At 34.9% G+C, this 17,724-nt stretch overlaps 1 protein-coding gene across 1 annotated transcript in view; it reads right to left on the reverse strand.

Annotated features, from left to right (window-relative positions):
• ELP4 (elongator acetyltransferase complex subunit 4) overlaps positions 1 to 17,724 on the reverse strand; it is a gene marked incomplete at both ends in the record, with an annotated part of 235,941 nt that overhangs the window by 158,215 nt on the left and 60,002 nt on the right. Inside the window, one exon of the mRNA XM_079707500.1 lies at positions 1,861 to 1,945. Coding sequence (XP_079563626.1) covers positions 1,861 to 1,945 — 85 coding nt within the window. The remainder of the gene's footprint in view (positions 1 to 1,860; positions 1,946 to 17,724) is intronic.

Raw genomic sequence — 17,724 nt, forward strand, 5'->3', positions numbered from 1 at the left:
CTAGTTTAGTTTATTTCAAAATGTAGTGATAGAGAAAGTAAGATGAAAATATCCTTTTAAAAAGTAGGATTTATTTCAGTGTCAGAATATTATTTTGACTCGGGAATATTTTTTGAAGTAGTGCCTGATAGATGCATTTCTGTGGCTTCTGGAAGTAATCTAAAGTTTCTGAGGCAGATTTATAGATTAGGTAATTTAGCAAATGATGCAATCCATAATTTAAAATATGGAAATTCATTAACTATATTTTAGTTCTAATAAAATTGGAAATATATATTTATAACAACTTATTGGTATATTTAATTTAATTAAAAATTTGTTTTTAGCATTCCTGGTACTCACTATAAAAATATCTGTCTCAACCCTGTTTAATCTTTATGAAGGTCAAAAGTTATAGAACCTCTGGTTCAGAGACCCAAACCAGTTTGTTGTCTATCAATGTTCATGAAATAAAATATTGTTTACTGAAAACAGTGTTGATTCATAGTCAAATAAACAAGTAAGAAAACAAACCTTTCATTCTATTCCAATAATAGCTTTTTAAGGGTTCTTCGGATGTGTGTGTGTGTGTATACATATCCATATATGTAAGTATAAGGGTATCTCTTTGTTACTGCCTTTGCTTTTTTGCATTCTATAAAATTTCTTGCTCTTAGAAGATGTGTCATCATTCTACAAGAGCAGCAGCTCTGCACACTGTACCACAGGAACTGTTATGACATGCCTGTTTCCATAGTTACCAGAGCAAGTGGGGAGAGGTGTCTGTCAGGGACCAATTACCTCTCCAGACGGGCACTGCCACCAAAGAGAAGACATGGTGCCCATAAATCTTAGCTAGGACCAAAAATGGAACAACAATGAGCAAAATAAAACTGTACTAAATACCAAGGGCCATCACAAAAACTGTAACATACATGAAAAACCATCTATAAATGAATGTCTGTGCTTTGCCATACACACATAAGTATTTTCAACCTGCTATTAAACTGATAATTAAAACAAATTTTAAAAGTATTTATTTTGCCATGGACAAAGTCTTAAATATAGCAATAAAGCTTATAAGAATATTTAAAAATCTATAATATAAATTAAGAGGAAATGTAGTTGATAATGCTGAAAATAAGACTTTTGGCTTTTTTGTCTTCCTCAATAAAAATAATGGTGCTCTGGAAATAATTCTGCTAAAATAATATAAATGAAATGCAAAACTTTTAGCAGCAATAGCAATTAAAATCACTGAGGAAGAATTGTGAAAGGCATGATATCTAGAAATAAAATTTCCCTCATTTTGTTTAAGTTAAACTAACCGGAACATTTTTAATAGTAGGAATCTAGAGGAAGTTTTTAAAAATAGAGCTACAGAAAAATAGTTAACTTATAAAATGTTTTAATGTAGCAAATAAAAATGCATCTTTTATTCAATGAGACAACTCAAAGCATAATATAATAAATAAAATCTTGAAATAATTAATTCTTACTCATAAGATAATTTAACATTAAGGTCTAAATGACAGAAATATAAAAAATTTCGATAGAAAAGTACAAGTCTTGCAGATTTAACAGTAATTTTCAAACTGTGGTATTTATTAACTCCAGGTACTACAAATACATATTTAAAAATAATTAATGTGGACAATGTATGTGAACATCTTATGTGCATCCACTGAGAACTAAGCTAAAATTCTAAATACACATTTACAGTCAAACTAAGGCTGCCCGTGCTCTGCTTATTTACATCCTCTGTGCTTAGAAACAGCTTGTTCGCTGTTGATTATCGTAAGACCTACTGGGTCTACCCTAGAGAGTTTAAAAACAGCATTACATACATGATTATAAAAAGGCTTTGAAGGTACTCAATACCTGGGGATTGGATCCATCAAATCCTTCCTCATAAATGATGTTCTGGATAAACTGCAGCAGCTTTATGTAGCCATGGTTCAAAGAACTGTTGATAAGAAGTGGTTCAAATGCATAAATGGGCTTATTACACAGGAAATGCAAACTGTAAGCTAAAACTTTAAATAAATAATTAAAAGATATACATTTATGAGACTATACTTAAATATAAGACAAAATAGTATAAGGCATTCTAAAATAAAAAGTCAGTACATCCATGGAATAAGTTGCAATGCCCTATAGTAACTAGCTCAATGTTCTTGGCATCATGGGAAGATAAAAATCTGTGGAGACTGAGATGACTTAATTATGTCAGGCTTAGTTACCTCCAAGAAAATTAATGATTTAATGAAGCAACCTAAAAGATGAAGCCACTATAGCTTTTCAGGAGTAATCATAGATAATTAACACATAGTTAATGAACTGCTATGCCAAGTACACCTGAATCAATGTCCTGATCACCTGAGCTCATCTTCCATCAAAGTTTTAATATTCTTAGAACAAATCGTTAATAATAATATTACTTCAAAAGCAACTTTTTAAGAAAAATGAAGACAAGTGAATATAAGCTCCACTTCTGTCTGTAAAAAAAAGACAATAAGACAAATGTATGAATTTAAGAAGATAAACTGTTTCCCACATGAATATTAGCATTAATGTTACTATTTCAAAATATTTTACAAGTGCTATGAAACATAACAAAAATTTAGTAAGAGTGAAGAAAATCTGCTTTAACATTAACTGAATTTAAGATTCTTCATAATGGACAACCTGTGTGCTATATCTGAACATTAAATGTCATGATAATGAAATTCTGGAATATTGCAATTTCATCGAAATTGAAGTGCCTAATACTGTAAAAGCTGCAAGGGATTTTAAAAATACAAAAGTATCGGGACTTCCCTGGTGGCGTAATGGTTAAGAATCTGCCTGTCAATGCAGGGGACACAGGTTTGAGCCCTGGTCCGGGAAGATCCCACATGTTGCAGAGCAACTAAGCCTGTGAGCCACAACTACTGAGACTGCACTCTAGAGCCCACGAGCCACAAATGAGCCCTCGTGCCACAACTCTTTTTTTTTTGCGGTACGCGGGCCTCTCACTGTTGTGGCCTCTCCCGTTGAGGAGCACAGGCTCCGGACGCGCAGGCTCAGCGGCCATGGCTTACGGGCCCAGCCGCTCTGCGGCATGTGGGATCTTCCCGGACCGGGGCACGAACCTGTGTCCCCTGCATCGGCAGGCGTACTCTCAACCACTGCGCCACCAGGGAAGCCCCTGCCACAACTCTTGAAGCCTGCGCGCCTAGAGCCCAGGCTCTGCAACAAGAGAAGCCACCACAATGAGAAGCCTGCACATGGCAACGAAGAGTAACCCCTGCTCGCCGCGACTAGAGAGTGCCCAAGTGCAGCAATGAAGACCCAACGCAGCCAAAAATAAATAAATAAATTTATAAAAAAGAAAAAAATACAAAAGTATTTGCTTTACTGTGATCCTAAGTAAAGTGATCATATAGGCAGAAGTGCCCGCCATAAAGAAAAAAGGAAATACAATTTGAAGCATTCAGGTAACATTAAAGAATGTAAGTTAGGAAATGTAGCAAACTGCTTAAATTAATGTGTGCAGATCAACGGCAAGTGGTTCAGCAAAAAATATATGCACATCTCTGTAAACATTTTATAGAACAGTCGCACCCAGCCCAAAAAAGTACCTCTCTAACAGCAACAAAAAAAGAAAACCAAGAGAAAAGAATGGTGTTCTGGGGGCTTCCCTGGTGGCGCAGTGGTTGAGAGTCCGCCTGCCGCTGCAGGGGACGCGGGTTCGTGCCCTGGTCCGGGAAGACCCCACATGCCGTGGAGCGGCTGGGCCCGTGAGCCATAGCCGCTGAGCCTGCGTGTCCGGAGCCTGTACTTCACAACGGGAGAGGCAACAACAGTGAGAGGCCCGTGTACGGCAAAAAAAAAAAAAAAAAAAAAAGGTGTTCTGTGCAAAACAAGCATTACTCCAACTGAAGGATTTGGCAGTACAGTTATTTCTCATATACTTATTTCTCCATTTTCAATAAAAATACAATGGATTTCATGACCACATTTTTCTATTTTTGTGAGGAAATGTGTCTATAAACAATGATATTCTGTAAGGACAACGATGTGACTATTTCACATCTTAACACGTATTTGTCCTGGCTAGCTCAACTTATAGAACACAGCGTTGCTGTTTGAACACAGCAGATTCAATCCCTATCTGGGTCAGTTAGCTTTGCACAGGGGCTAAAATCTGCTCCAAGGTCCCAGATTATGAAATGAATTCCAGCCAACCATTTGATGAATGTCATATGGGTTAAAGGAGGGTGGATCAAAAACATATCCAGTGTTTCCTAATCTACCAATAATGAATCTACCTAAGACCATTATTATTTCATATGTTCAAAAAGTTTCTTAAGCATTTTTCCCTCTGCCCCCCAATTGTTCACTAATAAAATCTGCCTTAAGTATTTGGTAGTAAATTTGCTATCTAAAGGCATACTACTAAATACCACATACATAAGTTACTTCTTAGTTTTTTAGTTGCCACCATTTATCCATTTCATCTTTTCACAGCCGGTTAAGATAACTATAGTAGGTCTAAGATTCTCTTCAGTGGTTTGGGGGCAGTTGTTCTCTTGATATGAGAACAAAAACAAGACATAAAGCAAAATATGTCTTAGTCTCTTTCCTTATTTCATATTGACATAAACAACCCAATCACTAACAGTGATTAGAACTTTATAATAAAGTAAATTTTCCGATCTAGTTAGATTTCTAGAAAAATGAACACTTGGATGACAAAATAAATAGGAAAAAAAATCAATATGTATACTGAGAATATTCATTTTTGGATACATGGGATTAGAACTTTTAAAACTGAACTAGTTTATATGGTATTAATATTAAAATACTAAGTATTGTTAATCTCCATGAGATAAATTTCCTTGTCAACAATATTTATAGTAATATTTTTTTTTGCTGAAAATAAATATCTTGTCACCTAAATTTTTTTTTTTTATTAAACCCCTTTAATTTTGAGGATGTTGCCTTTTTGTTTGTTCAGTAGTCTAGTAACTCATAAAACAGGAGTTGTCAAGAAGGAAACCCAGTTACAAATATGACTCTGGCTTCCTTATTGTTTCCAAACATTTCACAAAGGTTAGGTTATCATAGTGTTTACAACATATCTCAAAGGCAGCACATTTCAAATCACATATTTTATTTTGCCTGATTTTCATAATTTTCAATAACTTTCATAGTAAAATTATCTATCTTGAAATTCTAAAATATCATTTAAACTATAACAGTACAAAGAATATAAAAAATTATTAGAATTTTAATTTTTACCTTTAAAATATTAAGCATTTAAAACCCTCTTTAGGGCCTCCCTGGTGGCGCAGTGGTTGAGAGTCCGCCTGCTGATGCAGGGGATACGGGTTCGTGCCCCGGTCTGGGAGGATCCCATATGCCGCGGAGCGGCTGGGCCCGTGAGCCATGGCTGCTGAGCCTGCGCGTCCGGAGCCTGTGCTCCGCAACGGGAGAGGCCACAACAGTGAGAGGCCCGCGTACCACAAAAAAAAAAAAAAAAAAAAAAAAAACCCTCTTTAGTTAAAAAAATTAAATTGACCATGTGCATTATTATTGTGCATTATTATTCATGTATCTGCTATTATATTACCATGTTGTTTGACAGGAATGGATTCCGTTATATTAATATACAAATATGGATAAAAGGGATTCAATGTAAACCTATATTCTGATGACCAAGTTTAAGATGTTTTAAAAAGTTGACAGAAAAAATGAGACTTTCATGCCTATCAATATCCCTCCTCCCCTGATTTTCAGTAAGAGGTCTAATGGATATCTGCATCAGAGACTTTTAATTTACATCAACAAATGGCATTGGTTTTCCTGTGAAAGGTAATTCTGTCATTCAGTCTCATTAAGAAAGATAAAAAACATTACTATAAGAAAAAGAATCAGATGTATACCTAGAAAAGAAATCAAGTAGATAACGAATAACAGATAATTACCTTGCAGTTTCTCAGTGAACAAAGGAATACTTATAAAAGTATCAATGTGATCAAAGAATAAATGTAACAACAACAAAAAAAAAACTTAGGTAACAGGAGACAAGATTACATTTGTGAAAAAATAAATTAAAAAAATAAAATTAGTATATGTGAAATTAACTAGTTGATAAGTGAAAACTTAACTCATAGAAAATAAGCTCTGGATTTGTTTCCGATTGTAATTATATCAACTGGCAAAGCGTCTGGCACATAATAAATACTCAAAATCTTTTTCATCACTGTCACAACATTTGACCATTATGGTAACTTTGTGAGGTAAGTATAGCCATTATCTTCATTTTATGGTTGAGAAAATTAAGACCCATCAGGGGCAAGTGATTTGGCCATGGCTATACAACAATTAAGTAACAGAAGTGGCACTTAAAATTCAAGTTTTCTAAAACTTTGAGTTAAGTTCTTTTGGTTAAACTAGAGTGAGATCCACAGTGAGATCCATATTCAATGAAAAGCCTGTGGGTTCAAATACACTCATGTCACTCAGATGAGGTTTGAACATGGCTCCATTCAATAAAGTCAAAGTATTCAGGTGTATAGTCTTAAGGAGGTATTTCTCTTTTAGTTGCACTGGTGAGAACTTCACCAATAGGCCTTATTAGTATTAACTTGGTGTATGGTTTATTAAGAAAATTCAATATTGAAAAGCATAAATTTACAAGTATACAAACTAGATACCAGTATAGCACAGTGGAAAGTATGCTTAAGATCTCGGTTCTGGTTCTATCTGTTCCAACAACTGTAGCAAAATGTGTGATGTGAGGCAAATTCTTTACTTTTTCTGTTCTGGGCTTCAAAATTTTCTCACCTGTAAACTTAAAATTATATGATTCAAGGATGATTTTTCTTTTCTTTTAAGAATGAGTTTTCTCATTAAAATGATTCATTACTGGGTTTTTAAAAATAAGAATTTCTGGTGCATTTAAGTATTGATTTAACTACTTGTTAGGAAGAGAAACTGTTATCACTACCAATTATGATTCATTTAAAGATGAAGGATTTTTGACATTATGCAAATCACTGAGAAAATATGATTTGTATTACTAAAAATCTATTTACACATATATTTCAGGTATTCATCTATGACAAAGTGAGACATACTTATAAGGCAGTAGGCACAATATCAAATGTTTCAACTAACTGTAAAACAGTTTGCTGAGCTAAAGTTATATTAGCATATAATTTGCATGTGACTACAAAGACTGTGAAGTCTATTCACAAGTAATTTTCAAGTTAAAAATTCCATTATTATTACACTGAACGATGTCATTTATTGATTTTTCTTTTCTGATGCTTTTCGCCTGACAACGCTGGATTTGATTCTCTTTGCTATGGATACTCAACTAAGAGAAGAATATACAGAGATGTAACATTAGGGGCACAAAGGAGGACTATGACCAGCACAAACCTCTGGAACACAGCTGGGAAAGTACTAAGATCATGAAGATGGAAGAATTGCATACATCCATGAAACAATCCACTGTCTGACAGGGACACTGTTGACAGTGGTTATGATCTTTCATGAAAAATAATTCAGTTCAATTACTCTAATTTCCTTTAATTATTGATATAAAAAAGTCACTAAATTTTGTCTCCTACTATCCATCATTATTGTTGTCATCTCTCCAACTCTGGGTCATTACTCATCTTTCAAACACCCTGGCCTTTCAGTTTCTTGACCTCCTCTCTTCCAATGATCTTGTCTCCATTCTACCTACAATGCTCATTCCCATGGTCATACCTTAGTTCTTGTCATCATCAATAACTGCTACCCTTGTATAATCTCAATTCACACACTCCCTCCCCACAACCACCACTTTCTGTCTTTTCACTCAGAGTCCCATTTAACCAGAATAGTAGTTTTGCTGAGCAAGTGAGACAAAGCCAGAGAAGGACATGGAAGTGAAGATAAAAAAACTGACCATGGATCAAGATGGTTAATTAGTTGAAAGAGTGTATCAAGGCAGGTGATAGATGATAGGCAATGGTACAGAGGTCTCAGTAAAGTCAAATGCTCGCATAGGGGCTCCTGCATAGCTTATTTATTTTACACGTAGTAGTTTGTACTTCTTAATCCCCTATCCCTATCCTGCTCCTCCACCCTTCCTTCTCCTGACTAGTAACCACTAGTTTGTTCTCTATATCTGTGGGTCTCTTGCTGTTTTGTTATATTCATTCGTTTTATTTTTTAGATTCCATGCATAAGTGATAACATATATTTGTCTTTCTCTGACTTATTTCACTAAGCATAAGACTCTCCAGCTCCATACATGATGCTGCAAATGGCAAAATTTCATTCTTTTTTTAATGACTGACTAATATTCCATTGTATATGTATATCATATCTTCTTTATCCATTCATCTGTTAATGGATGCTTAGGTTGCTTTCATACCTTGGCTACTGTAAATAATCCTGCTATGAAAATTGGGGTGCATGTATCTCTTTGAATTAGTGTTTTCACTTATTAAGTCTTTTAAAACACTTTCAGGAGTGAGCTAAGTAACGTGGAAGGCAAAAGGAATATGGCCACGGTTCATGTGCGGGCATCTATTTAAGGAGGAACTGAACTCCCAATGGGTTTTTCTCAAAGTAAAGAATGGGATAGGGAAAAGAGAGCTGACTGTCCAGATTGAAAATATTTGCTCAAGTAGTTATATTTTTTTCCCAAAGGAGAAATAATTTTACTGATTCCTATAAGTGGTATGATGGCAAAAATGATAATGTACATTCTCACTTTTGATATACTTTCCTAGAATTGTTAACAATGTACACTTGTACAATTAACAAGAGTGACACGTGTTTCTTCACACTATCTTTAACACAAGGCATTATCATTTCAAATATCTGACAGATGAAAAATGGTATCTCTGGTTTTTGTTTACACTTCTTTGATTATTAGTTAGCTTTATTAGCTATTTCTATATCTTCTTTTGAGAACAGCATGTTGATATCTTTTGCCCATTTTGCATTAGGGCACTCAACTTGTTTTTACTAATTTAAAAATGGTTTTAATTTACTAAATATGTATATGTATATACATACATATACACATATATACACACATTTGTATTTTTTAAAATTTTGAAAGTCTCAAATTTATAGAAAAGTTGCACATATCGAAAAATCTTTTTTCTCTGTTTCACTAGAGAATAAGTTGCTGACATGATGACCCATCACTTCTTAATAATTTAGAGTATGAGTCCTAGAATGTCCAAGAACTTTCCCCTACATAATGATAATCTAACCACCTGACTTAGGATATTGATATAATTAGGAAACTGATCCTACCATAAAATCTTCAGACCCCATTCAAGTTTTGTCACCTGTCCTAGTATCATCCTTTATTGCAAAAGGACTGAATTCAGAATGATATGTTGCACCCAAGTTGTCTCTTCAGTCTCCTTCAATCTGGAAATTCCTTAGATTTTTCTTGACTTTTATGGTCTTGACACTTTTGAGGATTACAGGCCAGCTATTTGGTACAATATTCCCAATTTGGGTTTGTCTGAGGTTTCCTTATGATTAGATTTAAATTATGAGTAGTTGGTAGGAATATCGCAGAAGTGTTGCTGAGTTCTTCTCATTGCATGCTATCAGGTGATACATAATTTCAATTTGCCCCATTACTGGTGATGTTAATTTGATTAAGGTGATGTCTGCCAGGCTTCTCCACCATAAAATTATACTTTTCCCTTTGCAGTAGTCAGTATTTTGTGGGGAGGTACTTTGAGGCTATGTAAATATCTTGTTCCTTAATAACTTACTCATTCATTCATTTATTTGTGCCTGTAAGTATTCGTGGCTTCCTGTTTTATTAAATGGGTTACAATCCATTACTATATTTATATATTTTGATGCTCAAATTGCCTCTTCTTTAGCCAGTGGGAGTTCTTTTGAGCTGGCTTCTGTATCCTTTTGACATACCCTCATCATTCTTTAAGCATTTCTAAGCATAAAAAGATGTTACAAGTTTATCTTTTTCTTTCCTTTGAATCAAACATTTCTCCAAAGGGTTCTGATTCCTTCAAGTGGAGAACCACTAGATATACTCACTGTTATTTCCCTACTCCAAGGGTTTAAGACAGTCACTTTAATTTTCCTCTATTACTTTTATAATTTTAATTTATTGTATTTAAATCTTTAACTCTTTGGAAATATAGTTTGATGTGAGATATAAGAGAAAGATTTCACCATATTATCCTCAAATGATTATACTTTCCATACTTATTTGAAATCTCTCTCCATTATAAAAATGATGTTTGTTCATTATAAAAATTCAAATATACAAAATAGGACTTCTCTGGTGGCGCAGTGGTTAAGAATCCACCTGCCAATGCAGAGGACATGGGTTCGAGCCCTGGTCTGGGAAGATCCCACATGCCGCGGAACAACTAAGCCCGTGCGCCACAACTATTGAGCCTGTGCTCTAGAGCCCACAAGCCACAACTACTGAGCCCGCCTGCCACAACTATTGAAGCTGGTGTGCCTAGAGCCTGTGCTCTGCAACAAGAGAAGCCACCGCAATGAGAAGCCCACACACTGCAACAAAGAGTAGCCCCTGTGCGCAGTGATGAAGACCTAATGCAGCCATAAATAAATAAATAAATAAATAAATAAATAAATAAATAAATAAACCAAATATACAAAACATACAAGGAATAGAAAAAAAAATCCACCACCCAAAATTGAACATTGTTAACAGTTTGATGAACATTCTTTCAGACATCTCTCTATGTCAATCCTTCCTTCTCTTACTGAGAAAAAATATTGTGGGATGTTAAGAAGTATGCTGATAAAAATGTTTTTGATTCTGAAAAGAGTATTTTACCAATAAACAAATATAAACTGGGTTATTATAACTACTTATTTGTTTAATTTTGGCATTTCTCTCATAGCCTTTTCAACACTGCTATATACTGAGTTTCACAGTATAAGAAGATTTAGCTTAGTCGTTCATGGGTTTATTTGACCAAATATCACTAAGTATATTTAAGAAACTAAATTAACATCTACTGAATTTGTGTTAGAAAAGAATTTGGGAAAAGCTATTTAAAATTCTATGTAAACAGGATTGTACTCTGTGTCCTATTGCTATAATCTGCTTTTTCGCTCTATTTTATCTTAGATGCTAAACTCAGTAACCACCCCAGGTCTCTCATGCAGAAAAAGCTGCTGCACAACCACTCCACTACAGCCACTGCTGCAGTCTCCACAGCTACCATCAGCCTTAGATCTTAATAAAAGCTACAGTGCCCACAACCCTCCAAAGGATAACTGGATTTCCTTTGGAGGGTGGTGGGCACTTGAGACTAACTAACTAAAGTTGCAGCTTAGACTCCTTTCCTCAATATTTGGGAGATTTGGTTGGCATCCCCTTTGTTCTCCAGGGTCATTTTCAAACCACTCCTCCTCGCCTACTTTCTAGTAAAACAAAACACACAAAAAACTCCATTCCTTAAAAAAAAAATGTTTAGCCAACCCCAATCATTCTCTTTTTAAGCTGCTGCCGTTATCAAGCTTCTGGACGTTTCCCTCTATCAGCTGAAGATGTTGTACCTGGTTTACAGTCCTAATTCAAACATCTTATTCTCAATCAACACTTCTAATCCTGGTAACTTGCTTTGTTCATTTACCCTCACTATTAAGATTAGTCCACTGCCAGTCTACTACCCTTTCTTTTTCTCCTCCCGTATCTGTTATCAATTCATTTTCTTTAGCCTAGAGTATGGGGTCCATCATTTTGTTCACCTTTTAATACTTCTCTGCTCTTTGTCCTCCTGCTGATGGCACCTGGCAAAACTTCAATCCTGTTTGCACCCATGAATCAGCACAGATGCAAGACAGTCACACAACCTGACAGACTGGTACCCCCATAAATATTTGCTACTTCTCCAGTCCGCGTATTCTTCCAGTCTGTGAAACAACCATTTCAAACCTTCCCCATTTAACCCAAACTCCTAAGAGGTAAGCAACTATTCCTTAGTGGATGATCCTCCCTATTATTCACTAAGTAAAGAGAAGACATCCATATTTTCAGTGTTACTCAAGACTCTGCCTACAACTGTATAAACCTATTTGTTTGCATCTACACTGTTCTCTTATGCTTCCTTTCCCTCCTTCCCTCCAGTGGAGGAAATGTTATTATATCTTCAAGGTCAGTCCTTCCACACCTGCTCTGAGGCACCTCCTGCCTTTTCCAGAAAATACTCTGACTACCCCCTAACATTTATTTGGTATTTCCTATGTATTAAGCAGTGTTCAAAGAGTATTACTTTTAGACCAATTTCATAGATAGGTAACAGAGGTAGTGAGTGGTTTAAGAATTTTCCTAAGGCATTTAGTAATCTGCCCAATGCCATATAGTTAGAAACTGCTGCTACCTCTTCATCCATTCCCTTTTTAATGAATTTTTTCCCACTTACATTTAAACAGAACAGAAAAAAAAACCCAACCAAAAACAGCCCCCCAAACCAAAACCAAAAAAACCCCACAACAACTTTTGTCACCCCAAATCTCTTCTAATTATTGCTTTTTCTCTGCCCCTTCATGAACAAATTTCTTAAAAGAATGGTATGACCCCTGCCTATCTCTCTGAACTCATCTTCCTGTAGCCCTTGCTATCACTCACTCTGTTTCAGCAACATGGCCTTTCAGGTCCTTGAAAACACCAAGTTCTTTACTTTCTTACCACACCTGCTGTTCCCTCTTCCAAGAACACTTCTTGGCTTAGTGGTCTTTGTATGACAACCTTCTTATTTCTGATTCTTCAAGTCTCAGGTTCAGGTCTTCAGAAAGGCCTCATCTGAACACAACTCAAAGTTTATTTCCCCCACTCAATTTATGGAAAGTGTTCTTTGTCTTTGCATTACTTACCACAATTCATAATGGCATATATATCTGTTTGTTTACTTGGTTTTAAAAAAAAAAATTGTGTGCTTTCTTGCTCAGTTGTAACCTATAAATGGTCAAGGATAACAACTGCTTTGTTTATTACAATAAACCTAGAGCTTAACATAATTCTAGGCTCATAAAAGGTACTCAGGGGCACACAAGGTGCTCACGTCAGAGAAGGTGTTCAATAAATACTGTTAGATATATGTTTATGTCTACTTATATCTGTAAGCAGTACCATCCTAGTTCTAATGTCTGAAAAGCATTCTTGATATTCCCTTCACCCTTTTCCCCAATCTCAATGAATTCAAGAGATCAGAGAGGTAGCTAGCAATAAGATTAGGTAAGGACATGTAGACCTTATGGATCTCTGTTAGGATATAGGTTTATTATTCTGAATGAGATGAGAATTCATTAAAGGTTTGAGCCAGAGTAGTGTTAAGAGCTGACTTATGTTGTAAAACTGTACTGTCTAACAAGATAGCCATTAGTCACGTATAGCTACTTACATTTAAATTAATTAAAATAAAATAAAAATTTCAGTGCCACATTTCAAATGCTCATTATCAGTTGCATGTGGCTAGTGGCTGCTATTCTGAACAGCACATAGAAAACTGCCATCCTTGAAGAAAGTTCTATTGGACAGCACTATGTTAAAAAGTTCATGAGGGCTGTTTTGGAGAAAAACAGGAGCCACCAAGGAGCAGGGAGCAAGACTAATTAGGAGGCTATTCCAAGAGTCCTGGCAAGAAATGTGGGTGACTTAGGTTAGTGTGGTAGAGGTAAAGGTTGCAAGAAGTGATCAGGATCTGGATATATTGAAGATACGATTGACATGATTTGCTTATAGATTGAATGTAGGGAGTGAGAGAGAGAAAGGAGTCAAGGGTCAATGATTATTTTATTGAAGGAAGAATAGAAATATGGAAGGAGACACATAAATAAGAGAGAGTATGTTTATGGGGAACATGACTGGGTTTTAAGGTGGAAAATAACAAAACAAAAAACATGGATACCAATGAAAATAGCATGCTAGAATGATCAACTAAATTCTATGTACCCAAAGGCCCCCTTGAAGGGCAGAAAGAAGAAAGAAAGACAAACATATAAGCAAGTCATTTCTCTTCATTGGTCAAAATGAGGTTCAGGATAATAGTTCTCCCTCTAAAGTTTCAGATACTATCTTTTTACTTTAATTATATCACCCGCAGATAGGAAGATAGGTAAAATCCCTCTTTACACTTACATCTTCCTTTCCCCTAGCTCTGGGATTTGATTGATATATCATTTACTATATCCTTTTAATAGAGTAGTTTATAGTATACTTCTATAACTTTACGACTTCTGTTCTGATCTTTTAATCTTACCTAGAAGTTCTCTTTGAAACTTCCTTTCTCGTGAGTGAATTTTCTGCTTGTAACTTCTAAATATACTGTGGTTCTCTGCTTCTCAATCTGAGATCTGTATTTTTGAAATAAAATATACTCTTACATGGCTATGTTTCAGTCACCCAGTTTCATCCCACTAAATCTTTGTGCTAAGAACAAGATTATAGTTAATTTGAGTTCTTATTATACTTTGTGCATTGATTCACTAATTCATTAACTATCAACTCAACACTTGTGTCCTAGATTCAGAGAATAAATAGATGAAAAAAGCATAACCCTTTTCTCAAGGATTTCCAATGCTTGAGGGGGAAGATCAGAATGTAGACAAGACAAATAATTAAGTGTAATGAGATTAGTGTTCTGACAGAAGTATGAACAAAGGAATACTAGTAGGAATGTATGGAAAGCATAGCTACAATTTGTCTGGGAAGATACTACAGAGACTTATATAGAGGTTCCATTTACTCTGGTAAAGAGACTTGGCAGGATAAAAAAAAACAAAAAAAGACTCCTAAAATCTTAAGTAATATTCCTATCCGCTTTCCACTGTTTTTCTCCTAGAAATTCTCCTAGAAAGATAACTAGTTCTCTCAGAATTCAGTTCATTCAACTTAATACAAAACTTTTAGCTACTACTAGCTATTGTTAGCATAGATATGCAAAAGTAAAATCTTGAATTTCAAAGAAACATATCAAAACAAAATCATTCTATTTACTGCCAACTTTATGTAAACTCAATATTCAAGACCTAACATATCTATAATTTAAAAAGTAACATTTCACAATATTGTAGGTGTATTAGTTAGCTTGGGGTACTAGAACAAACTACTGGGTGGCTTAAACAACAGGAATTTATTTTGTTGCATTTCTGGAGAGTAGAAGTCCAAGATCATGGTGCTCACAGGTTTAGTGTTGGGTTGCAGATGGTCATCTTCTTCTCGCTGTGAGCTCACATGGCTTTTCCTGGGTGTTTACTCAAGAAGAGAGTGGGGAGCTCGGTGTTTCTCCCTCTTTTTCTTAAGGACACCAATCTTATTAGACCAGGGCTCTACCCACATGACCTCATCTAACTCTAATTAACTCCCAGAGGCCCCATCTCCAAATATTGGGTCTAGGGCTTCATCACATAAATTTAGCAGGGGGTGGGGTGGACACAAACATTCAGTCTGTAACAGTTGGATAAGCAGTATGTTAGTAGATTCATTAATAAATAAAAAATAATGACAATATCTTTCTAGTGAGGAAACAGAACTGTGCTTGGGCATACCTGTTAGCAAAGCTTACTTCAAAACAAAGTCAAATTTTAAATTTGTAGACTACCAACTTATTCTCAAAATCAGTTTTTCTATCATTGCTTTATGATTGAGATTATCAGATTTATAACAGTGAAATATCAAAACAAAATTATCTGGGTAATATTATTGTGATACATCTCAGGTTTTTATACCTAGGCTTCAACTTGAAAGTTTAAACTGTATGTATGAACATTTTCCATTGGCAAACCTACCAATAATTTTAAATTAGTTAGTGCAGATTTTAAATGACCTTCAGTTTTTCTTACTGTAAAAAAAATCTTTATATGTTTCAACAGTGCCTTTAGAAATTATAAAATTATATATTATATCCTCACACACAATAGTGGGACACAGCTATATCCTCTAGTCTTAATTACAGGAAAAGTAAGGACAACTGTAAGGCTTAGCTTTATTGTTTTATAAATGAACCAGTAAAGTTCATTTTAGTGAAATGAGCACACGCTTTTCATAAATTAAAATAAATCTCACATGGTAAAGTACCCATTTTCAAAATTAATTTAATTACATGTTTAAAGTTTAATTACATTTAATTAAGCATTTAAGTTTAATATGAAATAAGTGAATTATCAGTTAACTACTATGAAATGAAATACTGCCCTGGTAATTAAAATCTATAAATTTTCCTGTTCCATGCAAAGCTGTTAGTTCTCAAAAATACTCTTAAAATATACTTTAAAGACTATATTTCCACATCCAATAAGGTTTAATTTTTCAGGTACCCAGCTTTCTGTGCTGTACAGTTACTGCAGCAGTAAATGGAGACAGCCTGGTACAGAAAAGAGAGCAGAGGGTTTTGGATACTTGGGTTTGGGTGTCTGCTTAGTCACTCAGAGCCTGAAACAGTGGCAAAGCTGCTCATCGTCTCTGACCTCAAGTCTCCTATAAAGTGGGGATAATATTGCTTCTCTTGGAGGGTTGTTGGGAGGATTCAATGAGATATCCCACGGTCAAATGCCTAGAACAGTGCCTGACACTGAACAGAAAATTGAGAAATTTTAATTCCCTCCTCTCTTTAGTTGCTGAACAAATGAAAAACACTTTGTACTTTCTGGCTTAAAGAAAGTTTTATCCTTAATTTTTTTTAATTACAAAAGTAACACTATATTATTTTTCATGTATTTACATCATACTTAATGTACATTTTTCGTTTTTCATTTCCCTAAGCACTCCATGAATGGAGGCAGTACAGGTAGCATTACTGCTAACACAGATTTTTTTGAAGTCAGAAAGAACTGACTTTGAATCTGGGTTCCATGATTTACTATTTGACAAATCATGGAAACACTATTTTGACCTATTTCCCAAGTGTATGTATATGTATGTCTGGTTCAGTGAATGACAAAAATTAGGAACTAGTATAATCAATGTAATCATTCAAACTTAATAAAAAATTAGTGATATAGGAAGGTGGTATTCCTCCTAGAACCCCCATACCCCACCCTTATTTTTCAAAAGAGGATATTTATTTTCACTGAATTTAAGGGAGTTGCCCAAGAGTAACAGTAGGATGAACTCAGTAACAGAACCTATATTTTTAATTTCTTTATCAGTGCTCTTTACTATACAACACAAGAAGATAAAGGTGAAGAACACCAAAGTCCTTTGAAGCAGTAAGGCAAAAAAAAAAAAGAGAGGGATCTTCTGACTTAGGTTAATCCTGGTTTGATCACTTAATAGTTGAGGCTCAGATAAATCACCTCTGTGAATTTTGGTATCTTTTTCTGGAAAATGGGAATACTGTACAAACTTTTATAGGACTGATACAAGGATTACACTAGATAACAAATGTAGAGTATGTAGTAGAGTGATTGACACATAGCAGTCATTCATTAATGGCAGCTATTAACACTAAAGCATCATCAAAGCACCACTTTTGGTAAGTCTCCAGCCATATGGACTGGAGAATATACTAATAAATAATTTTTTTTGGAAAGAGATTTAATAAAAACAAATAGGATAGTCTCCACTAAATTTTCAGGTAATATTTCTGGGAAAGAGACTCTATATTTTTAAGTCATTTCCATTCACAACTTCCTATCTATTAAATTTCCATTTAATAACTCATCTCATTTTGAAAATAAAGGTTTTACAGTGCGAAAGAAAACAGAGGCAACAACCTATTC

The sequence above is a fragment of the Hyperoodon ampullatus genome (assembly GCF_949752795.1).
Source record: "Hyperoodon ampullatus genome assembly, chromosome: 7".
Classification (NCBI taxonomy): Eukaryota; Metazoa; Chordata; class Mammalia; order Artiodactyla; family Ziphiidae; genus Hyperoodon; species Hyperoodon ampullatus.